At 43.7% G+C, this 26,855-nt stretch overlaps 1 protein-coding gene across 5 annotated transcripts in view; it reads left to right on the top strand.

Moving 5' to 3' along the window:
- LOC118216463 (microtubule-associated serine/threonine-protein kinase 1-like) overlaps window positions 1-26,855 on the top strand; it is a 60,212-nt gene that overhangs the window by 26,501 nt on the left and 6,856 nt on the right. The window contains exons 1-19 of one of the 5 annotated variants that reach the window (XM_035397629.1): window positions 6,099-7,413; window positions 13,443-13,471; window positions 18,299-18,387; window positions 18,479-18,554; window positions 19,157-19,229; window positions 19,491-19,642; window positions 19,848-19,923; window positions 20,240-20,449; window positions 20,755-20,856; window positions 22,070-22,202; window positions 22,596-22,663; window positions 23,116-23,192; window positions 23,759-23,967; window positions 24,122-24,260; window positions 24,916-25,048; window positions 25,448-25,613; window positions 25,900-26,001; window positions 26,159-26,281; window positions 26,419-26,528. In XM_035397629.1, coding sequence (XP_035253520.1) covers window positions 7,375-7,413; window positions 13,443-13,471; window positions 18,299-18,387; window positions 18,479-18,554; window positions 19,157-19,229; window positions 19,491-19,642; window positions 19,848-19,923; window positions 20,240-20,449; window positions 20,755-20,856; window positions 22,070-22,202; window positions 22,596-22,663; window positions 23,116-23,192; window positions 23,759-23,967; window positions 24,122-24,260; window positions 24,916-25,048; window positions 25,448-25,613; window positions 25,900-26,001; window positions 26,159-26,281; window positions 26,419-26,528 — 2,106 coding nt within the window. In that variant the 5' untranslated portion in view covers window positions 6,099-7,374. Of the gene's footprint in view, window positions 1-6,098; window positions 7,414-7,529; window positions 7,596-13,439; window positions 13,472-18,298; window positions 18,388-18,478; window positions 18,555-19,156; window positions 19,230-19,490; window positions 19,643-19,847; window positions 19,924-20,239; window positions 20,450-20,754; window positions 20,857-22,069; window positions 22,203-22,595; window positions 22,664-23,115; window positions 23,193-23,758; window positions 23,968-24,121; window positions 24,261-24,915; window positions 25,049-25,447; window positions 25,614-25,899; window positions 26,002-26,158; window positions 26,282-26,418; window positions 26,529-26,855 lie in introns of those variants that run through there. The other 4 variants (XM_035397628.1, XM_035397627.1, XM_035397626.1 and 1 more) reach the window with 4 other exon arrangements.

Below are 26,855 nucleotides of genomic sequence, written 5' to 3'. Positions count from 1 at the left end.
GCAAACGATGGAGCTGTTATGCAGCCGAACGTAAATGTGGAATTCTGCAGGGATAGCTTAAATGCACACGAGCTGTACCCCTTATTCAATGAAGGAATCTGGTAAGTGGAAGCCTGAAGCAGAGAAATTATGTTACAAAGAGTGTACTTAAACATACAATACTGTATGTCATATAAACATAGTGTGACAGGTACTTCTTTATATAGCTAGACTATAGGAATAATATAAAAAAAAACAATTTCTCACCGCTCAGACAGAGAGAGAGAGAGAGAGAAACTAATGATAATCAGTCATCTGTTCTTTGGCACTGAGTTCAGGTGTTGCTTGCTGTAGTCGGAAAAAAACAAATACAAGAGAGAATTTAAATTTGAAATGAACTTTATTCAAAAACCCTTCACCAGCACAAACAAATACTAAGCAACTGAAGTGGTGAGTGACCTCTGCCCAAGATCACACTACGCAAAATACAAAAGATGAAAGTAAAGGAATGAAGTGACATAATTAGAGAGAGGCTGCTCTGCCAACTCAGAATTTCACTTTCATATTTTGTTCCCAGGCAAATAATGCTAGTGAGGATGTTCTGTTGTCATTTGAAGTGGCAAGTGGATGCAAAATAAAAAACACATTTCCTACCACTCAAAAATAAAACAACAAAGAGTGAAGGGTGGCTAGCACTGTTCTAAACCTATTTTCAAAATAATCAGACTGACAGAAGTAAAGCTGCAGGTCAGCCTATAATAATTGTCTTTCTTCCTGAACAAGTACTAGAATATAAAGCCAGTGTCATGGTTGTCACAATGACTTAGTGACTTAGTGAAATACAACAAAAAACAAACAGATGCTATGTGCACACCAGGACTGCAGTCTGACACCTCTTGCATAAAATATGAGCTGTAAACAACTCTTAAAGCACAGTTTGTCTTAGTATGTTCCTCCTTTTAATCTGCAGCCGTGAGCAGGTTTATAAATGCTGTTGCAGAGCACCGTCTGTCTGATGGGTTAATTACAGAAGTGCTGCAGTGGTAGACATATTACCATGGATAGTCACACAAAGACAGACAAATTAAAGTAACCACGACATGGAAGTATTTCTATAAAAATTCATCCAAGAAAAAATTGCCATTAAAAAAAAAAATAGTTTTTGTAATCTTTTGCTGTCATATTTTTGAAGATATGTGCTATTCGTTCATATAATTGATGAGCAATATTTTAAAGGTGGTTTCATTTAATTGGCCTGATTTGCCTCCAGAGATTAAGTTTGAAGCAGATAGTGAACACTGACAGGTCATTTATTTTGCTCGAATGGAACGCTGATTTAATCAAGTTAACAATCCACCGTTTCCTGTATTGCAAATGAACCGCAACCACCTGCGTAAATTGTCACTGTACTGCCCTCGTGTGGCGCTTATATGAATGATCGCTCTACCCAAATACGTTCTCATAAGTTCTCCACGAATCAACTGACCGGATGATGGGTTAAAATACTGCTTAATACAGTAAGTGTTCTGTCGACTTTGTTCCTGGGGGATCATGTAATGTAATGCTTTGACTTTGCTCATTTATATTCTTATATAGTCTGTCGTACATTTACGTCATTCATAGGCTACTCTCTTTTCTCTGGCGTGTATCTGTACGTTTTTGTTTATTTTACTGTCAGGATTATATGTCCGGGGACAACACATATACTCTGCCGGGGATAAGTAAAGTATCATGCACGGTTGCACGTTATATGTGATTGATGTTAGGCACGGGACGCGCTATGCCAGTGGTAGCCAATCCTGTTCCTGGAGTTCTACCACCCAGTAGGTTTTTATTTCAACCCTAATTCGGCAGACCTGACTCAACTAATTAACAGCTCAATGCAGATCCTTAGCTGTTGAATGAGGTGTGCTTTGTTAGGGTTAGAGTGAAAACCTACCTAATGGTGGATCTTCAGGAACTGGGTTGGTTACCGCTGCACTAAGCTGTGGCACAGGGGCGATTAAAGGAACCGAGCAAGAAATAATTCGCATCCTCGGATTTGCGACGTGGCCTTTTATTTCCCTGACAGAACTGCCTCGGCAGTATAGTATAGTAAGTTTGCCAATACTTTTCAGCACCACGGACAGTGCCACTGTGCCCGGAATCCGGTAAATGCGGTTGGCTGTGGATTCATCGTTAATTAAATCATTTCTTCCTTAAACCGTCCCAATATTCGCGTTGTGTCATTTTATTAAATAGTCTGCAGTTTGTACCATTCCACAACGGGTTCAATGGGAAAATATAGAATGGACTGGAATGCATCCAATATAAAAATACACTCGTAACTGGAACAAATGAATAAATCTGTTTCATCCTGCAAACAATTTCGAGATTAAATTAAACAAGTTTTAAGATTTGTGCTGTTGTTCTTTGGTGTCCTTGCATCTTTGGTAGGACCGGAAACAAACATCTCGAGTGAAATTTATGCCTGTACCAAATATATCCCTGTAAGAGTGTGGCTTCAGATAACGCCAGGTTCCTAAACGGATTATTGAACGTCCAAGAAGCTGATTATTTCTAAATGTTAACACTTTGTCCTGATGCTTTAGTCATTTGCTTCTCCCATCCTTTGGGTAAGAAGTTGAACTGAGGTCCCGACCGTGGATGGCGCCTTGACACTTATTGTGAAGAGTTTTGCGGTTCCCATGTGTCCTATCAAATTACCCATCTAGGACAGTAGATCTCCTGGGACAGGGTTATGCAGACCTGCTCTAGAGTGTGTATGATTCTCCTATTTCAGAAACCATTCAGTATTACAAGCTTTGCACCCTACCCCCCCTCCCCCCAACCCCCCACCCCCCATCTCCTCCTGACCTCCCCCCCCCCCACCCCCATCTCCATTCAGGCTCCTCACTCTGTCCTAGTTTGACTTAGCATTGGTTAGGTCAGAGTAATGTTCACTGTGTGAACTGGACTTAATGTGTTCATGGCTATGAATTACTGTACAAAATGACTATTGTACCTTATCTGACCTGTGTTTTATAGTTATTCCAAAGACCTTTGGTATGCACTTATTGTACGTCCCTTTGGACGTCTGCCAATTAAATATAATGTTCTGGTGAGGACAGCTCTTTTTAATCAGACTGTCAGTCCATGACTCCCACCCATAGTCGCAGGGTTCTGAATGCTTGCCACAGACTTCGGGTAATTCACCTAATCATCTCTAAAAGCTTTCCATGTCCTTCATACTTCTAATTATACAGTAGACGACACAAGAAAGGACCAATCTCTCTTTCGTCTGGTTCAGGCCAAAACAGGAGGAAAATGTTATTGTACATTTTTTCACTCACCAGTACATGGCTATAAAATCACCTCTAGAGCTAGAGGTAAATAAAGCTACAGTCAAATCAGGGTTACTGTAGAGCTTTTGCCACAAGCGCCAAATTTGCTGTAAGGACCAATTCACCAGAACAATGCTTTAGATATTCCATATATATTCCATTATATATATATATATATATATATATATAGTCTTTTCATGACACAAAAAACGGAAAAATTATGTCAGTGCATCTTTCTCCACAATTTCAAGCCAAATTTGAAAATGGACTTGATCTTCATGCTATGTGACGTTTCAACACAGGGGGGCGCAGTAACGTCCGATCAATCAGTTTAATTTTTCTCTCTATCCGGTGTAGAAGGAAAGACTGGCACCGTTCCCAAAATGCCCTGTTGGTCTCTGTAAAATACCCCCTAATGAGAGCTCTGTGTGCGGGACTTATCTTCATATTGTGAGCTATGCATGCATTGTACAATATCATTATATCACTGTACAATTGTACAATATCTTGTTTTGATATATTCAAAACATATCAACATGCTAACTCAAATACATATGTGCATCTGAGATAGTGTCAGATTATCATTTTTATTTGGCAGGCAGAATATTTCGGCATACTGTATTTTACGATGCATTCCTTAACCTTATAGATTTTGATTTGGTGTGCACTGCTAGTTACATGTGTAAAGATTCATCATCTGTACAAGTAAAAGGTGTCAAAAGAATAAAAAGAAGTAAAAAGAATAAATGGACACGTGACAAAAGACAACCACTCTTCGGATGTATATTTCCATGGGCAGACATACATCCTGACCCCAGTCTCATAGAGTTCTCTAATGTGTTATTAAAAGAAAACTATAACACCAGTGCTTGTACTACTCCTGAAAAGTGGAGTGCTCTTTCACTTCTTTGTTTACTGGTTATTGATCCTCCACCATTTCCTTGTGTTATTAATTCAACTAGAAAAAAAATAGACAGAATTAACTCTGCCATGCTTAGCTTTCTGTAAACTGTTTTCTTGCGACTTGTCTGTTGAGGTTTTGTGGCACAGTGTTCAGGTTTTCTATGCTGTGAGCATGCAGGCCTCAGTGCTGTTAAAAGCTGTTAAAATAAAACGAAAGTAGTAACTCCTTGGCGACAAGCCCCATGCCAGCCCTTTCATCCTCCACGTGTCCCAAAGGAGTCAGTGCAGTAAAGCAGGGGGGAGGAAATCAATGCTGCATCTGTGCGGCTGCCAATAGCATACGTGTGGGTCTCGTCCTCTGGCGGACGCCTGTCGGATAACGGCAGTGCGTGTGAGAAGGGGGGGGGGCGAGGTGGGGGCACTGTCAGGCCTCGACGCTCTTCACGCGGGCTGTGCATTTCGGCTGGATGCGCGCCGAGGGCCCACAGCGGATTGGTGGATCGCACACGGGTTAATGCCTCACAGCCGTATCACGTGCCTTGGGTTCAGAGATGAAAGTCATGCAGTGATGGAATGATAGATTTACTGGCCATATGTCATGAGGCACAGTGAGAAGGTTTAATCATTGCCAGCATTACGTAACAACATGAGCCTGCTGTGAAAAGACATGGGAACTTCTACCCATCTGTCAGGGGAAGCAAACAATTTGACAAATACCTTTAAGTATGTGCTATTTATTTTTTGAGGGGCTTTTTAGCTAAGTACAATGGATTTTTCATGAGCATAGGCAGTGACCAACTAGTTATGGATTTTCTCACATGAATTCATTTGAGACCGTGGGTATTTCATTTTAATACACACTTTGCTTTGCCTTGAATCTAAATGATAATTCCAATGTCTTCATTACTCTGTAGTATGTTAAATGAAATGCAGGCTTTCACTCTGAGGACCGAGGGTTCTATGACTGCAAGCAAACACACTCTGAAATATGACTAGCCTCTCCTTGAAGACAGACCCTGCTTTCTGTGGTGATAACCCATGACCTCTATCATTCTTACAAGCATTGATTGCATGTCTGCAATCGTACGTGCTTATCTTCACAGTCCACAGTGATGGTTGAATAGCCAGGGATTTCACATACACATACAATCATGAAAGCAATTGGGATTTAGGTGTAGGTTTGTATTAAGCTATGCAAAGGAAGGATATCAGATCTCTAAGCCTGTTCTGGAAAGCTGGTTTTAATGGAAAGCCTATTTTTCTGTTTATTGAGTTAGCAATAGTTTGGTTTTTTCTCAGAGATTAGCATACAATAAGAAAAAAATGAAATATACTGAGACTGATGCTACATGGAACCTATCAGGATATGCCTGCCTGCCTCCCTACGTGCCTATGTGCCTGTCTGTCTCTGTGCCTGCGTGCCTGCCTGTCTGCCTGTCTGTCTGTCTGTCTGTGCTAGTGGTTCCCAACCCTGTTAATGAAGATCTATCATCCTGTAGGTTTTCATTTTAACCCTAATTTGGCACACCTGATTCTACTCATTAGCTGCTCAACCATATCTCTAGCTGTTGAAAGAAGTGTACTTTGTTTGGATTGGAGTGAAAACATACTGGATGCTAGGTATCTAGAAACATGATTGGGAACCACTGGTCAATGTCTTGGATTAACCATTTGGACAGTGTGCTCATGTGAATATGTTTATGAAATTAATCAACAAATAAGACAAAATACATGTGCACACACACAATGCATGTGTGTGTGATTTCATACAAATATTTATTGTTTACTGGGACACAGTTGTAGCCTTCTACATGTGTATAGCCTTGCACTTGTTTGTCAGCATGAATACATATAGCTTCGATAGTGCCAGTAGGTCCCCTTCAGAAAAGACTTCAAGCTCATAATCGGCAGGAGAGATGGAGATATGGGTGCGGAAGGGTTAAAGTGACATCGCGCTCGCCCTGTTTCGGGGAAGTGAGAGGCAGGCAGTGGATTTGAATGGAGGGTGGTCTCAAGGGGAAATACGTTTCCTGCGTTAGGAAATAAAGCGAATGGAAATGTGTCCAGGATCGAAGATTAAAAACTAGTTTCTCCCCTCCACTGGATTGGGCGGAGTGGGAAACGACGCGTCAACATCTCAGCAGTCCATTCCGATCGAGGAAGCAATCGCTTTACATGACAAACGTGGATCTAAAAGCGTCGTTTGCAGGAAAGCATCTAAATGTGGTTTCGTTTGTGTTCCTACTGTGAAACGCTGTAGCTTTGAATATTTCCCATATGTATCCCATATACCCTCTCTCTCTATCACGTGCAAAATATTCATGCACGTGTATCATACGTACATAGCAACAAGACGGCGAATTATGAGGAGGGAATTTAATGTCTGTAAACAACTGCACTTACGGAGGACGCAAGCCCAAATACCTTACAGCTGCGATCAATGGATTATGGAGTCATATTTCTGAGGATTTCCAACGCTTTAAATCTCCAAGTGTACGATGTCAAGACGTGGACGATGTCCAGACCCATGACTATTTCAACGATAATCTTAGTTTAAACTGCTTATTTTACATTGTGTGTTCTAGGAGCCTGGATCCCCTGAACAGACTGAAGTCGCGGAAAATTAACAGAGCGAAGGAAGAGAATACGGTGGAAGACAAGAAATAAACGCAGCCACGTAGAGAGCAATGAGGATATTAAACAGAAAAGACTTGGTTAAATTTGACGCTATTTTCCATCTGTTCTAATGATGAAATCATCATAAGGAATGCGATATTTCTTTCTTGATTGTCTACCATTAATGATATTTAATCTGTTCTTACGGGGAATACGGACGAGCTGAAGCATTTTGACAACAGAGAATCTTTAACTGTTGGATTTTTTGTTGTTGATTTTTGACGATAATCAGTAGTTAAGTCCTCCAGTTATTATAGGGACGCACCTCCGGACTTGCCCTCTTAGCAGTATGTAATAGCTATGTGAAGTGTTCCTGGTATAGCTATGTGAAGTGTTCCCGGTTTGTTTTTTGGCTCAAGCTAAGCGTCGTACGCCCTGATCTCTCGAGAGACTCCGGGCTGCCGTGCACGCTGAGGAGACGCGCGCGGACGCATTTGACTCGGAGCCCAGCAGCTGGGGAGCCCTGCCGCAGGTGCTCGTCTGCGCTCGTGACATGGATGACTCGGGGATTATTCGTCGTAGGAGGCTGCAGGTGAGACGCTTTCAGATGACCACGTCCTGCCTAAATTAAGCTCTTTTAATGTTTTATGTTTTAGATTATTGTTATGAAACGGCAATCGGAGGGACTCAAATCCTTTTGAAATCTCACGGGTATGCTAATAAATGGATTTCAATTGCGGGTCGTGCCTTTATATTGAGGTCGCAAAATCAATGGTAAGAGCATTGCTTTTATCCTTAGTGTTTTAGGCCGTTGTCAAACGAGCACTACCCTTATTAGCATTATCATAGAAAAGTTTATTTTCTCCTAGGATGAATTGTACTGCGTTAGGTAGGTACAAGGTTTTGCATGATTCATCGTTTCAGAAATAGGAGGGAATCCCTCTGTATGGTACTGCGGGACTCCCCTTTATCTGTGGCGCGTGTCTAGGCGAGGTCCGAGCAAAGCCGGCTGACTGCAAAGAGAAACTGAGCCAGGACTGAGTGAGGTCGAGAGACCGCACGGTGGTTGAAAAAACAATTAGCTATAGCTACAATGTTCTCATATATGTGAACAGGATTTACCTGCACCATTCTACCAATTCTATAAATTACATTTTCTTATTAATTCTATTATTTCAGAGTACGCTTTGATTGGTCTCTCTCTCTCTCTCTCTCTCTCTCTCTAATGTGCAACTGGAGAACACATGAATGAGCGAGGAAATATTGATGTGTTCTTTGCCAGAACACAATTTTCTTTTTTGGAGAGGGGGGTGGTAATTATGGACCATTCATTTTCCATTTCCCACCTCCCGCCCACAGATGCTTTTGATTGGCTGGCTCCAGTAAGCTACCATTAAAGCAAGACCCTCTTTTGATGCCAGATGGTCAGACCCTGAGGGACCGTAGGAACACATCTCACAAGGTCCATCGTAGGTCCATCTCACAAGGCATCGCTTTACTAGGGTCTCAAATGGAAAGCGTGGGAGCTGTGTGTTTGTGGGCATGCGTGCATATTCCAGCATCTGAAGCACAGGCACATGCGATGATGGGGTATTTCACTACTCCGTAAAGTGTTCAGTGGTAAATCAACACTGATAGAGTGAATTCTATTCAGAGGGAATATGTTCGATCCCGACTGGACTCGTATACACTGGTAAGAGCTGAAGTAACACTGAACGTTTTACAGCACACTTTTAGCTTGCCTTGTGTCATTTCCCAACTATAACACAATTGGCTCCATTGTTAGTACCCTGAGCAAAATGCTCTGTGCTGTACCAGTTCTGCATTTATGTCAGTCCAGTAGGGACCGCGTGTACTCTGTTAGATTTAAACGCATTCGGTAACAGTCCGTTTTACGCTGAGAAGTTCTCTGCGTCGGATGGTCTGAAGTTGGCCGGGTTTCCTCGTTTTAACACTGCATCAGCAACCCCGCAGTATCTACTGGGCGCAGACAGATTTCGATTGATCACTGAGAGATGTGCTCTTCCTCCGATCCCTTGCTGCATGTTGTGTGGCTTGTGGTGTGGGAATGGATAGATGTGATTTTTGTCCTGTCTTTAATCTCGTTAATGTGGGGTTTCTGATTTTCAGACCCTAAATGTATCGAGCAGAAGCAGAGGGCTTGGGTATGTCATGTCATATGCTGGGTGGCAGTGTAGTATAATGGTTAAGGAACTGGTTTTGTAACCTAAAGGTCACAGGTTAGATTCCTGGGTAGGACGCTGCTGTTGTATCCTTGAGCAAGGTACTTAATCTGCTTCGGTTTATATCTAGCCATATAAATGGACGCAATGTAAACGCTATGCAAATGTTGGATAAGTGCGTCTGCTAAATGCCTGTAATGTAATGCAATGTCATACACTGAATATGCACATCAAGAGCTTTTGTACTGTTTGTAGCAGGCCATAGCAGGAGAGAACATTCAGCGATAAAGCCAAATATTAATTGAATATGAATTAATCCTAGGGCCTGAAAAAGTGAGTTTTTCCTAATAAGACAGAAAAGAAGTCTAGAGAAATCACCTAGAGACAATCTAGAGAAATGTTCATGCTTCTGGACTGCCTGTGGGTGTGCGGGACCCAGCTGGATCGTCGGGTAGGTCAGGAGCAGGCGTTCCGGTTGATTGTTCAGCTGTTGTAGCACAGCAGTCCTTGGGTACAGCCAGGCTCATTGTTCGATGAGCAGCAGACAGGCAGGCAGGCCGGAGTGGTGAGGTGCAGCTCCGTCGATGATCTGAGGTGATTGAAAGCGCCCAGACGGGTGGCGACATTGTTTCACCGTTGCCATGGTAGCCAGGGCAAAAATGATGCTGTCCTGGGCGCGGAGCCCAGCTAATTAATTACACTGCTGGCATGCGTGACATCATTCCTCCACTAATGGGTATGTCGTCTGTCATCTAAACGATGCTCGTGTGTCAGAATATTACTCATGTCCGTCTGCTTCAGCGACGACTGGGGGGTCCCATCTGATTATTGCTGCCTCTTTGCAGAGGGGGTCACAGCCAGGAAGCAGTTTTGGGGTAAGCTAATTAACGCGGCACCCAGTACTTCCCATGGGACTGCGATGACATAGAGGCATAGAGACTCTGGGCTCAAAACACCGAAACTGATCCTAGAATAGTCTCTCACAATGATTGAGATTACGATTAAAATGTAGGGTTTCTGACACTGGATAAGTATGGACTGTTTTCTTAGAATGGTTGGGGTAGGACGTGGTTTTAGGTACTGATGATCCTAGATCAGTGGATATCTTATCCCACACAGCACTTGGCATTGCACAGCTTTTCACAGAGAATGACAATGCAGGTTGCTCAGATTTGAATGGGAGCATTCAGAAAGATGTTTGCTTCCAGTATGAGCGCATTCACGCTCAGCGCAGACAATAGCCTTTTGGCTGACAAAGGCAAGCACGTGACTGGAGACACGTGCAGGCCTGCAAAGTGTGTCAGCGGGAAACAGAAACGAGGCCTTGCATTTCGGCTGCACACTCGCTCTCTGCTTCTCTCCCTATCCTTCCCTCCTCCCTCTCTCTCTCTCCTCCAGTCACTCCCTTTTTCTCTCTCTCCCTCTATCCCTCCTTCCTCTCTCTCTCTCTCGCTCACTCTCCCTGGAGTCTTTTGTGTGGGCGTGGATGTGAGTGTTCATAGGCCGTTAAAACACAGAGCCAGTGACACGTGTGGCACTTTTTTAGCAGGTACTGTAGAATGTGTATTCTTTGTGTGATGATCAAGGAATGTTGGGGATGGTTTCCTTGCCACCACCCCACCCCCCACGCCCCCAGCCATCTGTTGTCGGGAAAGCCAGGAGGGGGAGATGGCAGCCATAAAAACATAAGAATATAAAGCAATGATGAGAACGGGCCATTCGTCCTATCTAGACTCATCATTTAGAGGCGGTCCAGATTCAGCACTGTGTCAAGCCTGGACTTGAAAGCCACAAGCTGGATACTCTAGACGATATCATATTTCCATACAAACTGTTGACTAAGGCCCACCCTCCCTGGCTGACACTATGGTCAATTATACACCACTCACATGCTATCTAATTACTATACAGACCCTATGGTACCTGTCACTGATATAAACTATTTGCGAATGGAGAGTGTATTCAGCCACTGGTCTAAGCTCGAATCTAGACGTTAAATAGCACTTGGGCCTTAAATAGCTCAAGCCCTTGGCTGACTGATGCTGTGCCAGTAGGGTGACATTATGGGCAGCAGAGAGAAGGTGGCACAAAACCAGTTACCAGTTTCCTCTCTGCATTTCAGTTCTGTTGAGCTTCTAAGGTTAAATTTTTATCAAACTAAAATGCAAAATTCCAGAGCTAAAGGAAAGCCGCGTTTTATCTTCAAAAGATCATCAGACCCTCCACACCTACCGCACCTGACCTTTCTGCTACCTCTGCACATCTGGCCTTCTCAGAAACACAGCGTATCAGCCTGCTGGTTGTCACTGATTGGTCAGTCTTCCAGAACTGTCCCAGAAATCCTGAAATAATGTGATGCACAGCTGCTGTTGGGGCTTGGCAGGTATTTTGAATGTTTAAAAAAAACTATTTCAAACAGATGCTTTTAGGAATGTGTGACTCACACAACACTGTGACTACCCCAAATAGCACAACACTCCTTTCACAAAGAAGCACATTACCAAACACATTAGGTTTTTTTCTGAGACAATACCACAATAGGACAGCGAGGTGGCTTGCCTTTTGCTGAGTTAATTGTGTCCCCATGGAAACGTTCATCAGTTTGTGAAGTGTTTTTTGGGGTGAACCACTGCTGTACAGCACAAGGAAAATATTGGCTCGCATCGGGTGATGAATGCCATCATAGCTCACATCATTGCATTTCCTCAAATTACCACGTGACAGTGTTGTTAATATACCAATCAGCACATTCTCAATGTGCAATCTAAGTATACATATCTACTTATACATTAAAATGAATACAGATTAATTTGAATTCAGCCCTGACGGAGTTGAAATGAATCTGTATTGCTAAAAGTACTCAGTACTTGTGCTGTATATGAGCAGTGTCTGTGTATGTATGCTGTAGCCGGTTTTAAATTACATGTATGATATACAGTGCCATGAAAAAACCCCTTCCTGACTTCCTCTTAATTCATATTTGCCACACTGAATAGTTTCAGATCTTTAGACAAAATGTAATATTAGACAAAGGGAATTAAATAAAATAATAGTTTTTTTAAAAAAATGTGTTTTGTGTTCACTCAGGTTCCCTTTGTCTAATATTACGTTTTGTCCTAAAGGTCTGAAACCATTCATTGTGCCAAATATGCAGTAAAGAGGAAATCAGGAACTGTAGGCAACTTGTGCTGTATCTCTGATCATTCTTTGATGTGGACAGGCCTGTTCATCTGAATTTGAGTTTGAGAGAGAGTTCAGGCCTGTTCATCTGAATTTCAGTTTGAGAGAGAGTTCAGGCCTGTTCATCTGAATTTGAGTTTGAGTGAGAGTTCAGGCCTGTTCATCTGAATTTGAGTTTGAGAGAGAGTTCAGGCCTGTTCATCTGAATTTCAGTTTGAGTGAGAGTTCAGGCCTGTTCATCTGAATTTGAGTTTGAGTGAGAGTTCAGGCCTGTTCATCTGAATTTCAGTTTGAGTGAGAGTTCAGGCCAGTTCATCTGAATTTGAGAGTGTTCAGGCCTGTTCATCTGAATTTCAGTTTGAGTGAGAGTTCAGGCCTGTTCATTTGAATTTGAGAGTGTTCAGGCCTGTAACATTTGAATTATAATTTGGGGGAGAGGCTGCTGGCACGGTATGGGAGAGGATGAGCAAGCAGCTCCGTTTGGCTCTCCTCCCATCTCTTTGAACACTATCCAGCTCTTGCAGGCTGAGTTGGCCGGGTGCTCCTGTTCTCAATGCTTCCTTTGGAGGAGTTTTTGTTGTCGTTCCAGCTCGCCCCTCCTTGCCCGCCCGTCAGGGGTTTGAATGAGGAGGCGATGGGGAGGGGGTTGGGCCGCAGATGTCTCGCTCTACCCTGCTGGGAGAGAGGGAGAGAAAGACTAAAAAGATCTGGCACTATCTTCCGCGCTTGGCTCAGATGTGGAATGTGACTATCCCATCAATGGCCTGCAGGGGCTGGCAAGAGCTCCCCTAAAGGCAGCTGATGGAACTGCACGGTTACTGGTTTCTTCTCTTTTCAAAGGAAGATCATGTGGATCCCTGTGTGAAACCTACTGTGCAAACTGAATATGAATGTGCAAAGAGTGTGGGCCTGTAAAGTTCAGTGAATATAAAATTGCTTTGTAATAATTTAGCAGACATAAGTGCGTAAGTACATAAGTGTATTCAAATTGATTAATAAGAAAGGAAAAGTCTATTAACAAACATGGCTAGTACCTGAGTAAGGGAATGTGCCTGAAGGATTCTAGGATGTTCTATATGGGCCATGAGCTGGCATGTGCTTCAGTTGCTGGCTGGGACCAGATATAGGATTATTGTTTTGTATTTGTGGGGTGGAGCTTCACGATTGGGCCCTCTGTTAGTACCCTAAAAACCAATCTGATTTCTCTCTCTCTCTCTCTCTCTCTCTATCTCTCTCTCTCTGTCTTTTTTTTCAGAAGGATCTTCCCCTTCCCCGCAAAAGCAGCAGGTGAGTGCATTTTCTTGTTTGCTGTCCAACAGCACTTCTGTGAGTTTCTCTGAGAATGAAAGTTAGCTTCAGGGAAAGGATTTGTGTGGACCCAACAAGCATTTATCAATCGTTGGTCTCAATCTCAGACAGCAAACCCTTGCCTCAGGAGGCTAATCCGTCATTGTCCCTGTCACTGAAGGCTTGTGTCCATGCGTGTGTTCATTCATGTAAATTAGGTACAGCATTGGTACATACTACCAAGATAGGAGTTGTTGCAGCTTTTCACATGTTGGAAGCATTCAGTTTTCAAGAAAATGGTAAAAAGTAATTGGAGGTAAGACTGCAAATGCAAAAGTAAGCGATTAGCAGTCCACTGTCTCCTCAGCTCTGAAACAAAACAGTCATTTCGCATTTCATCATTTACTGCCTTGTTCCAAGCGCTTATGTGAGGTCATCATCGAAACGATGGAGCGTGTCTTTGAAAAGGCAAGCTTCAATAGCTGCTTTTAGAAGGGAGGCCAGATAATTTTTGCTCTTCCCTATGGCCAGCGACTATGTGCTGTTGTTGGTGCCTGAATACCTTCTTCACTCTCTTTGTGTTTACTGCTGCTGCCTGCACTCACTCACTTGTGGAGTCCACTTGGAAAGATAATGTCTCAGATGTCAAAACAGCAAAATGTCTCCCCCGTCAGGGGTGCCCACAGACCTATCACCCACAGCAGGGGTCTGTGTGTACCCCAGCTGCTGTTTAGTGCTCTCTCTCTCTCTCTCTCTCTCTCACTCACTCACTCACTCTGTCTCTCTTTCACTCTCGCTCTCTCGCTCTCTCACTTGCTCTCTCTCTCTCTCCTGCTCACCCTATTCTCTCCACTCCCTCTCTACCTTCACCATCTCCCTCTCTCTCTGTGCAATTTCCAAATGTACAATATGTAAGTTTGTGAATATTAACGTATTGTAGTATTCATATTCATGAGGAATATTCGACTTCACTGAAGTTGAAGAAGAATGCGGGGATGGAATTGTCATAAATTTCATAAAGTCAATTTGCGAATACATATAAAGGCATTAAGAATTAATTTCAGATAAAATATTCAGTCTGGCCTGTGTGTAAAATGTGATTTTTAAACCACTCTGTTAGACACCCGACTGAGGAATGAGATGGGATTACAATGCAGCCTCTGCTGTCAGTACTCCCACTGCCCCAGGCTAGACACTCTACCCCCCCTATCCTCCTCCTTCAGCCAACCACCCTCTCTCTTCCTCTTTTTCTTTCTATCTTTTTCTTTTTCTGTCTGCTCTCCTCCTTAAAAGAACCATGCACAGCCTACATTTCACTCTCTGTTTCTCAGTAGGCTTCCACACGTACACACATGCACGCACACACACACACATCCATGTATGCATGCTCACAAGATTGGGGTTAAATACATAATTTCTACCCTTTGAACCTTTTGTTTGAATGTCATGTTTTTTAACCCAGCTACATTACCAGCTATTAGCTCTCCCTCCCCCTCTCTCATTCTATATCTCTCTCTTAGTCTTCAGAACCATGGACAGCAACAGTCCGACTTATAACTAATGCACAGCTGAGATGGTCTTGCTCCTTGCCAGGCCCAATTTGCTGTTCCATTAGTTGAAGTTCTACTAGAATGTATCTCTGTTGCTGGGCCTCTGGTGGTGGGATTGGGATAAGGGTGGGGTTTGTTGATTAAGATTCAGATTGTGGCTGTAATTGGGTTAGGGATTGTGAGTGCTGCAGGTGTGTGAAGCCCGTGGTTGTGGGGAGATATCCTGCAGTCAGTTGCACAGTGACCAACCACACGAGCCATTATGGATGGGCAACTCAATGGCACATCACATTCAAAAACTGAGAGTCACTGTCTCACTCTGCAAAACACTCATTAGCACGCACAGTCACGTCCACACACTGAGAGAGCTATATTTAAAGAGAGAGAGAGTCCCTTTCACACACAGTCTCAGCCACACACTTAAGTCACATTCACCCACAGGATTCACATTCACAGACATCATATCACACTTTTAAGCATTATTTCTGTCTTGTTTTTTTTGACAAGAGCAGAAGGGTGAGAGAAGCAAGTCTTTTCTGATTATTTATCCACAGATATGCTGGTGCACAGAAAACACCGGAATGTTTTCGACACCAATTCTGCCCAGAGGGAGATGTAGAGGTTGTGTTCTGATCCTCCAATTTCAAAGGGCGTAGAAAAATAGACCAGTGTAAATTCATTCATGAGTGTCCATTGTGTCAGCCTGTTTTGGACTGTTCTCATTGGAATCCCTTTGTTCTGTGAATTTAAAGTTATACTAATTAAGATCAGTCCAGAATATTAAATTATTAAAATTGTTATTTTTCTGCATTTTGAAGGGAAGCCAGGGGCAGCTCTTTGGAGAATAATCTGCAGTTTACATTGTACATAATTTTACATGCATATTTGATGTCTGACATTAATTAGAAATTTTCAAAGTAAAATTATTTTTAAATTTCCCTAATTTTAGTTTAAAAACATAACTAATTACAATCTACTAACTAATCTACTCTGCAAGAACAGCTACTGCTGTCCCTTTCATTGAAATGCATTCTGTTGTTCAATTATAGCTGTTGATTGCGCAATTAATGCTCCACAGTTTGTTTCTTGGGTGTGAATTAGTTTCTAATTTTAAGGTGAAAACAAAATCTAGCACACCGTGCATCTCTCCAGAACCAAGGATGCACACCCCTGATGTTGGCCCAATTTATTTAAAATAATTTATTTGAAATAATAAAATATGAAGTCAGTTTGTTTTGGGGTTACGAGTCAAAAAGAGTTCATGTGTTTGTCAGAGTGTGAGACTACATTGTATGTGTGTGTGTGTGCTTCTTCCTGATTTTGAAATACCCCATTTGTAATTGTAGACGCATTTCATCAATATATATATATATATATATATATATTCTCCTACATTTGCATTTTTGGGAAATGCTTGGCAGGTTCTATCATCTTGCAATCTTTAAAAAAATAATTAAATCCTTGCCTTTCTCTGATTGGTTGTAGACTTTTTGCTGCATCATTTCCACTTCCTGTCCTGTATCCATGTCCTTGTTCTGCTATTCTTATGATACGAGTCCTGATTTATGTCCTGTGATATTGAGTCCGCTAGTCCGCTAAGACTGTCAAGTAGAGAAAGGAAAATGAAAAATCGTAGAAACTTACCTTTATGGAAGCTTATTTTACGTGTGCTCCTGTGCATTCAGCCAGTTGCCATCACTGAGTTTTATTAATCCGTTCATGCATGAATTATTACTAAACAGAGCAATATTTTTTTCACATACTGTAGTTTTTTTTTTACTTCTAAGGACATGTGAAAGGATGTTGAAAATGTCTTGGCTCCATGAAAAGGCCACACATGCAGATTGCAACTCTTAATGCATGATGTCCACTAGAGTGGACAGAAGGTTTTTTTGTTTAAAACTTAGAATGCTCCTTGCATCATACCTAACAATAATTTTTTTTTCACATGCTCTGTTTTCTAGGAATAGAAGGCTTTCACAGTTATACCAGAAGTACTTTGAACGTTTTCACCTCAATCCACCATTTTGACCTTCAATTTATCAAAACTAGAAAAGCCAATCAAATGTAGCAATATGGAGCATATCACAGTTTAGGCAAAGGTCCAAAGAATCTGCCATCAAGCAGTTGAAGATCAGAAATGTTTTTGACTAGGTTAAAATAGACTTTGAAAGCTCTATTCACTGCTGTGGGCACCATGCATGAAAAGGTTAATTCAGAAGAAACTGCAGCAGTCTTCCAGAGTGATTTTATCCAAACAATTGGAATTGCAGGGGAAACATGCAGAGATGTGCAATGGTACAGTCACCGTGCAGTCATACATTGAATGGAGTTACTCTGTATACCAAGGTACAAAATAAGTGAATATAGCAAGTCTGCATGAGAGAGGGCTTTTGTCGTGAATGCTGTGTGACAGTTTGGTGATGGTAATTGTGAAATTGCGCAGTCACTGCTGTCAGAGTAAGTGGAGTCTCTCTCTAGCTCCCCCTCTCTTTCCCCCTTTCTCTCTCTCTCTCTCTCTCTCTCTGTCTTTCCCTCTCTCGGCACTCTGTTAGTCATTTAAAAGCCACCTGATCTTTCCTTCCTTTCCTTTCTTTCTTTCCTGTCTCTCTTTCTCTTTGTGTGAGACACAGTGTGAGTGAGACGCAGTGATCTCATCACATCGTTGCTCTTATCTCACATCATGGGGTATGAGAGGAGGATTGAAGGCTGAGGAAATTGGAATTTGTGAGCACCAGGGTCCTTTCTGTGTGGCTGATCTGAGTCAGGCTCTACACTGAAACAGACACACACGCACATACATACAAACACATACATGCTCCTTTGCATGTACAGACCAGCTGGAACACACACACCAGCATAGATACACAGACATATACATGCATATTCATACACTGGAGCAGACACCAGATACACACACACAAACTGACACGTACATTACATTCACACACACATTTGCACCTTTGCACAAATACACACACAAACAATTATTCTGGCGTGCACAGGCACGCACAAATGTACACTCACATATTTAATCACATACTCACAACCATGTACTGGCTAAGGTACAGACACACACAGACCTGCACGCACATACACACTGCATTCATATTTTCCCTCTTACTTTCACTTGTTTAGTACTTGGAAAAACTAGTACCGCTAGATTAATAAATATGAATAATGTGATGGTAGATATTTTGGTAGAAGTGTTGTGAATATTTCATTACTCATTACTGTGTATCATTAAAATCTTGAGTGTTTTTTTTTTTGCCAATAGTTGCCGTGCAAGCAACAGGAAGAGCCTCATCCTGACCAGCACCTCCCCCACACTGCCCCGCCCACATTCGCCCATCCCAGGTCACATTGGTGGGTACTGTGTATCTCAAAAAACAGCTGTGGACTGGCGCACCTCTGTCGACGGAGCCCCTCTCTCATTCCCCTCTCTCCATGCCTTTAGGGAGCAGCCCCATGGACAGCCCCCGAAACTTCTCCCCCAGCGCCCCCACGCACTTCTCCTTCGCCTCCTCCAGGAGGTAAGGCTGCACCCTAAAAGGACGAAGGACCGTGCTCAATTGATGGTCCTCTCTTCACTCACAAAGGCTCCTGCGGGGACACAGCACCTCAGTGAAATTCCTGTTTATCAGGCCTATTTTAATGTCTCTGCTATTCGTGGAGTTCCCTTTAATATAATCTCACAGTGTCGCCTTGTCTCTTCTAGCTGTGGAGAATTGTTGCTGCGATGGCTCTATGTATTGTGTCCGCCTCACAATCGAAAAATCCAGTGAGAATATAATTAAAGAATCTAATTTCTATTAGTTCAACAGTATTTCCCTCAGCTTTAATGACTATCTCTTTAACTCGGTCTATCTGGATATTTATCTTTTGACTATAAATGTAAATTTATATGGATTGTATGATATTGTATAAAACATGTTTGGATTTTAGGTGAGTATGTGTTGGATTTGGGTTCAGTGATTTTTGTTTATGTTGTAGGAATAGGTGAGCAAGCACTAAGACAGTAAAATGTCTAGGGAGGGGACCCCTGCTGGATGAGACTAGTTGAAAGAGTGATGATTCCTCCGCTCCAACAGAGGGCGCCACTTGGGGTTAATCTGCTGCATTCTCCCCCCTGCAGAGCAGATGGGAGGCGATGGTCTCTGGCCTCACTGCCTTCTTCAGGATACGGGACCAACACACCAAGCTCGACGGTATGTACGGCAGCAAAGTCTCCTGCTTCGGCTTTTTCTGCCAAATCGTCAAAATTTCCACTGATTTCACACTGACTTCACCTCTCCTCTTTCAACCTTTACTCCTCCTCCTCCTCCCTCTGCCCTTTGTCTTTCCTTCTATCTCCTCATCCCTCACTCTCTCCCCTCTCTTGTTTTCCCTCACTTCTCCTTGCCTTCCCTTTGTTGGCTCTACCCCCCCACCTCCCCCCCCCCCCCCCCCCCCCCCCCACATACACACAGTCCTCTAGCTCCTCCCAGGAGCAGCTGCCCTACCAGCCCACCATGGATGAGCTGCACTTCCTCTCCAAGCATTTCGGCAGCACGGAGAGCATCGCCGACGATGAAGGGGGACGCAGCTCGCCCCATTTGCGCGCCCGGTCCCGTAGCCTGAGGTGGCCGCCTCCTACAACGTGCCGCCTCTGTTCCCAATAATAACCTCCTGTTTGACTAGTCAGTCAAGGATTATACATATTATACATACATGTGTAGGGTGGCTGAGTAGGGGATTCACCTCTTAAGCAACTTAAGCTGTCACTGAAAGGGTGTGCAATTGATCCTAACGCCCCCCTCTCTCACACACCCTGTTCCCCCCTGCAGCCCGGGACGATCACCCTCCTGCTACGACAACGAGATCGTCATGATGAACCACGTGTACCAGGAACGCTTCCCAAAGGTCAGACCCCCAGTGCACATGCACACACACACACACACACACACACACATACACACACACACACAGATACACACATAAATATATGCACACATACATACTCACACACAAATGTGTACATGTACACAAACTTGGACACACACGCATAATTGCATACGCAGACACGCACAGATACTTGCTCAAAGATTCACTCACATATACACATGGACATATAGACAGGCACACACACACACACACACACACACACACACACACACAGTCTCTGCCCGTCTTGGTGACTGTAGCTTGGGCCCATCCGGTCCCCGCCCGTGTCCCTCAGGCCACGGCGCAGATGGAGGAGCGGCTGATGGAGTTCATTCGGCGCCACGCCCCAGAGACCACGCTGCCGCTGGCCGATGGGGTCCTCAGCTTCATTCACCACCAGATCACCGAGCTGGCCCGGGACTGCCTGACTAAGGCCCGGGATGCTGTCATCACCTCTGTCTACTTCCTGGAGCTGCAGGAGAACCTGGAGAAGCTCCTGCACAATGTGAGTCATCCATAACTCCAACTGTCACTGGAACATGCCCTGTGAATTGTGATGTCATAATGACACAAATTGACAACGGTGATTTAACAGAGAACTTACCTGTCGGTGACACCTGGCTGCATCTCACTGCTCTGGCTTGACTGATTTGGTCTTGGGCTGCTCTATCTTATTTTTCTGTTTTGATTGAGTTGACCTGGACCTGCTGCGTATTGATGTTCTAGTCTGAGGTTCTCTCTCTCTCTCTCTCTCTCTCTCTTTGTCTCTCCTTGTCTCTCTCTCTAATTCTTTTCCTGTCTTGCTCTCAGGCATTTGAGCGGTCAGAGAGCTCTGAGGTGGCCTTCATCACTGAGCTGGTGAAAAAACTCCTCTTCATCATCTCTCGCCCAGCCAGGCTCTTGGAGTGCCTGGTGAGTCATACTACTACCGTTTCAACTGCTACTATACACCTGAGGTTACTACTGTACCATTATTACCATTGCTAATACTGTAGTACTGCTGCTACTACACTTCTGTTACTATGATACCACCAATTCTAATGTTATTAGTATACTGTATATACCCCTTCTACTTCTGCTACTACTATTGGTTCTACTGCTCTGGCTACTCAGTTCAAACCACTCAGATCACAGTAATGCCAAAAAGTCCAGAAAACACTCATGAATACACAAACCTCATCACTGAAAAAAAGCAGATAGAGATTACTTCTCTTATTTTTCACTGCTTCTCTTTCTGCAGAATTTCCCTCCACCAGATGAGGTTTTTAAGATTATCCAATATTCAGAATCAAATTGCATGCCTTCATTTGAAATAAAAAAAACAAACATTTTACTTCCATAAAATGAACAATGAGCTATTTAACAGTTTCATTTGCATTTAGATTGAGGGTCACTTTATGTTAGGTAGAGTGTCTAAGGGACAGTTCACCCAATCTCCAGCAAATTTCTAATGATTTTTTGAAAGTTCCCTTGCTTTAAAGTTTTCCTTACCTTAAAAGCAATTTAGATGACAGCCAGTGGTACTGGGTTGCAGTCTGTCTCACGTGGCAAGGCTAACATTTTCACCTTGCTCTCTGGCTATATGACAGAGAAAAGTTAGGAACTTGGAAAAATTTGGAACCTCACTCTCTTTCTGACAGTAGGTAACTTTTAATTTGTGTTTTGAAATTGGGTGAACATTGGATTTGCTCTGGAGACCCATCAATTTAATAAATATATATATTTTTGTCAGCCTGGCATTCTCCATTTCTGTCGGATAGATTTTGTGGGTTTAAATGGAGTTGAGGGGCTGCAGGGTGGCACATCCTGTAAGGCACTGTTGAAGAGCTTGGATAGACCCCACAGTCTGCTATTGAATCTGAATTGTGCCATTGTAGGCTGTGGCTGACCACCCCACAGGAAAACTTAATTAAATGTAGCATAGCCTAAGGATAGAGAGGGATTCAGACAGCAAATTGCAGAGCTTGCAGTGTTGAGGACACTTATTGAATATGATTAGGCATTCTATACTGAGAGAAATAATGACTTTAAAAAATACAGAGCTGAATATTTGGTCAGTCACTAGAATCTGTGGCTTGTGCTTGTGCAGCCATGTGTCACGGTGAATGTTGTCCCCCTCTAACAGGAGTTTAACCCAGAGGAGTTCTACCACCTGCTGGAGGCGGCAGAGGACCACGCCAAGGAGGGACACCTGATGAAGACGGACATCCCCAGATACATCTTCAGCCAACTGGGTCTGACCAGACACCCACTGGAGGGTGAGCCTGCTGCACACTTTTAAAAATGTATTTGACCTTTATTTAACCAGGAAATCCCACTCAGATATAGAATATCTTTTACAGCTAAGTGCTGGCCAACATCCCACCAGGAAGTTTTTTTATTTTATTTACCTCTGCGTGCTTTTTGGGGTTTCAGGCTTTTTTGCCCAGTTTTCCTTCTGTTACTCAGGAAAGTGTCTTTGTGACATTTCTCTGTAACAAGCACTATACAAATAAAATTGATTTGATTTGATGAATAAATAAATACCAAAAGTATACAATGAGAGACACAAGAGAAAAAGAATAACAATTCATGTAAAGCAATGGGGTAGGCCTTGTAAAATGTGCGTGGGTACGTGTTGTAAATTTTTTTTTGTGTTCTCGTGCCTCCAGAAATGGTGAATCTGGACAGCTATGACAGTGAGGGATCCCACACTCCTGAGACGGACGATTCTGCAGAGGTGAGGACCCCGTTCCTTCCCCAAAAATTCCCCCCACCCATATTAGGACAGCCCATCCCATCGGATGCAGATCTGTGGAGTCATTCGCCGCTTACAGCTTATTCCAAGCCTGCTGTGGCTGTTCCCAGCCCTGCCTCTCAACTGCTGCTCTGTGCAACTAAACCTACGATTAGCCCCCTGGGCAAAAGAGCAAAGGACCGTAATCATACTCTTATTGCTTCTGCAGGGGTGCTGTTACAGTCTGTGAGGGACGCCCATTTAATGCAGTATCACAGATTAAACCCCTCCTGCCTTTCAGAAATAGGACAGAGTCAGCTAAACTCCATGTCTGCTGCTCTTGGAGGTCCAGCTCATTGATCAGGGCGAAGAATGGATGCCTGGGAATGCACTTCACGGTGCTTTTTAAAGCAGTCTCGTCGAGTCAGTTTACGCTCTCGTGTTTATTACGACAGGGCAAGATCAAAGCCATGAAGCCACCGAGCGAGAATGACTTTCAGACCATCAAGCTGATCAGCAACGGGGCGTATGGGTGAGCCTGGGGACTGGGGGGCGCGTACTGGTCTGGTACCCAAGGCATAGTATTGCCAGAGCAATTGTGTACATAAAGTGTTATATAAAATGATGTTCACGTGTCACTCATCTTCTCAAAGTAGACTGATAGGAGTTGTTCTCTGAAGCTTGGTTTGACATGACCTCCACCCTCAGTCTGGCCCCACTAAGAGGTGTACATTAATTACATTACATTACAGGCATTTAGCAGATGCTCTTATCCAGAGCGACTTACACAACTTTTTACTTTACATTGTATCCATTTATACAGCTGGATATATACTGAAGCAATGCAGGTTAAGTACCTTGCTCAAGGGTACAACGGCAGTGTCCTTACCCGGGAATCGAACCTGCGACCTTTCGGTTACAAGCGCAGTTCCTTACCCACTGTGCCACACTCCGTCCATGTGTATTATACATTAGTTTGGAGGTCATTTAGGCGTAACCAGCGCCCGGGTCCTGTCACCGCCTCCTCCCTGAGTTGTACTGTGGGTCACCTCCCATCGCGCGTCCCTGTCTGTGTGTGAACCCTGTCCCACCCGCCAGCGCGGTGTACCTGGTCCGGCACCTGGAGACTCGCCAGCGCTTCGCCATGAAGAAGATCAACAAGCAGAACCTGATCCTGCGGAACCAGATCCAGCAGGCCTTCGTGGAGCGCGACATCCTCACCTTCGCCGAGAACCCCTTCGTGGTCAGCATGTTCTGCTCCTTCGAGACCCGCAGGCACCTCTGCATGGTCATGGAGTATGTGGAGGGTGAGAGGTGGGGCTTGGGGAAAGGGGGCGAGTCTTCATGTTGTGTGGGCGGAGCTTGGTGAGAATATAGAATCCATATTGTTTATTTTTTTGGACAAGAAATTGAGGACAAATGTTAACCGATTCGATGCCGTAACCGTAATCTCTTTGGCAGGAGGGGACTGCGCCACTCTGCTGAAGAACATCGGGGCGCTGCCGGTGGAGCTCGCGCGCATGTACTTTGCTGAAACTGTGCTGGCTCTGGAGTATATACACAACTACGGCATCGTGCACCGCGACCTGAAGCCTGACAAGTAAGATGTCTCCCTCTGCTGGCTAGTAATATGAAATGCAGGGAATATCAGCAACAAGACTGTGACAAATGTAGATAGAATTCATGTTCAAGGACTGTAAATAGTACCTCAGACATATAAAGTACAATGTACTCTAATTTGCTTGTATCTTCTCTATGCTGTCCTATGGTAGCTGAAAACTTTGAACTAAATTAAAAGTTTTCAAATGCACATTCTTCCTTTGTAGTAGAAGGCAGCAAAATACAATAGTTGCTCATGCAATCAGAATAAAACAGGATATTTTTGAAGCTGACATGCATTCATTCTTATGGAAAGAGAGCAATATAGCATTAGATGTGGTTAAGTAGCCATCCATTTAGCTAATGCACAGTGGCTGCCTATTGATCAGCTAATGGCTGGCTATTGTTATCGAACATCAGCCATATGGTACAGCAGTTATCTGACCATTTGCCAGTTTGTGGGACTTTGTAGAAGTTCAGAATGTAAAGTAAATCAGAAATGCATAGCCTGCAGAATGTCTGTGCTGATTATATGTGATGCTGTACAAAATATCTACTGTACTCTTCTGTGATCTACTCTACTAAAGGTGAATATGAATTAGTATCTCCATGCATCGTTACAACATCAAAGTGAGCTTCTCTCTCTTGTCCCACAGTCTGCTGATCACCTCCATGGGGCACATCAAGCTGACGGATTTTGGGCTGTCCAAGATGGGCTTGATGAGCCTGACCACCAACCTGTATGAGGGCCACATTGAGAAGGACACCCGTGAGTTCCTGGACAAACAGGTAAGGCGCTACTCCACGCCTCTGAACATTCCCTTCTCCAGGAGGAACATTTCTCTGGTTTCCAGGATGCAGGACATTCCCTTGAATGTTATTTTTAAGTGACAAGGAATGCTGCAAGAACTGTCTTATAATGTTATTCAGGTTTTTACTGTATGTCAGTTAAAACATTTGAACTTGTATTATGCTGTCAGTTCTTTACACTGTATTTTAAGTTTTATTGTTAGTATGACACTTACATAAATGTCTTTATTTGGTGCATTTCATACAGTGCACTCAAAGCACTTTCCAAGCAAAGGCAATGGAAAGTATAAATAAAGTTATTATTTTCAAACATTCATTGTGTTCAGTAAATGTGCAAACAAAAGTAAATGATGTGAGTGCAATGCGTGGGGTCCTCAGGTGTGTGGCACACCGGAGTACATCGCTCCGGAGGTGATCCTGCGGCAGGGCTACGGCAAGCCGGTGGACTGGTGGGCCATGGGGGTCATCCTGTACGAGTTCCTGCTGGGCTGCGTGCCCTTCTTTGGAGACACGCCCGAGGAGCTCTTCGGACAGGTCATCACAGGTGAGGCATGCTGGGATGTGCATGAAAGATGAGCTGGGTGACCTGTAGATAAAATGAATCTGTATGTAATTGAAACCATAGAGTTGCTGGCTTGAAGGCACATCAAACTATAGGTGGTAAAGACTGAGGGTCAGTGGAAACTGAGGGGTTTGTATCTTTGTGCTTCATTTATGAGCTTGTGCTGATCTGAATACTCCTGTTCAGTCTCCCTCCACTTTCTCTTCCTCCAGTCTTCCCCTGTCTCTGTGTTACTGGTGTTTACCTGTGCTGTCCCTCCTGTCCGCAGACGACATTGTCTGGCCAGAGGGTGAGGAGGCACTTCCTGCTGATGCTCAGAGCCTGATATCTGCCCTCTTAGAGACCAACCCCCTTCTGCGGCTGGGCACAGGTAAGTGCTCACCTGCAACAGGCCAGCTCACAATAGTTTATGAGCTATCATGGTTTTTGCACCCCAAAAACAGCCTTTTCGATACATCTTCATGACCAAGTGTTATCCTTTCTTGGGATTTTTTAACAAGCAGGCTTTTTGTTCCTCCTGCCACTAGGTGGTGCTGTTGAAGTGAAGCAGCACTCTTTCTTCACTGAGCTGGACTGGAACAGCCTACTGAGGCAGAAAGCTGAGTTTGTTCCTCAACTGGAGTCTGAGGAGGACACAAGCTACTTTGACAGTGAGTCTGTCCCGACAGCTTCCTCTGTCTAGAAAGAAGGAAATCCAGTTTCTATCTCACGTTCTCTCGCTCTCTCTCTCTCTCTCTCTCTCTTACACACACACACACACACTCTCTCTCTTTCTCTTTCTCGACAGCACGCTCTGAGCGCTATCCCCAAATAAACTCGTATGATGAGGACGACACCAATGATGATGAGCCGGTGGAGATCCGCAAGTTCTCCTCCTGCTCCCCTCGCTTCAGCAAGGTCGGCCCACCATTCCCCAACATTAATGCAAACATTTCCCCAATGTTATCCCAATCTGTATGCATTGAAGCTATTAATAAATGCACTGTAGACATACTGCCCTTCAGTTGGGAGTTATATTTTATTTCTTCCCTCTTCACTCACCTTCAACATTGGTTCCATAGCATTATCCACCTCCTCCACTCAAGACATGGCTCTTTTTTGGTTTATGGGTGCAAAACAAATAGGGAAGAGCATTTGGAATGAAAAAGGAGAGAGGAATAACAGGCCTCAGAGTGAAACAGTTCAGGTTAACAACTTTTGTTTGAAGGCACAGCAGCAACGTCC

The sequence above is a fragment of the Anguilla anguilla genome, chromosome 17, assembly GCF_013347855.1.
Source record: "Anguilla anguilla isolate fAngAng1 chromosome 17, fAngAng1.pri, whole genome shotgun sequence".
NCBI classification, from domain to species: Eukaryota; Metazoa; Chordata; class Actinopteri; order Anguilliformes; family Anguillidae; genus Anguilla; species Anguilla anguilla.
This window is presented reverse-complemented; position numbering and strand designations above follow the sequence as displayed.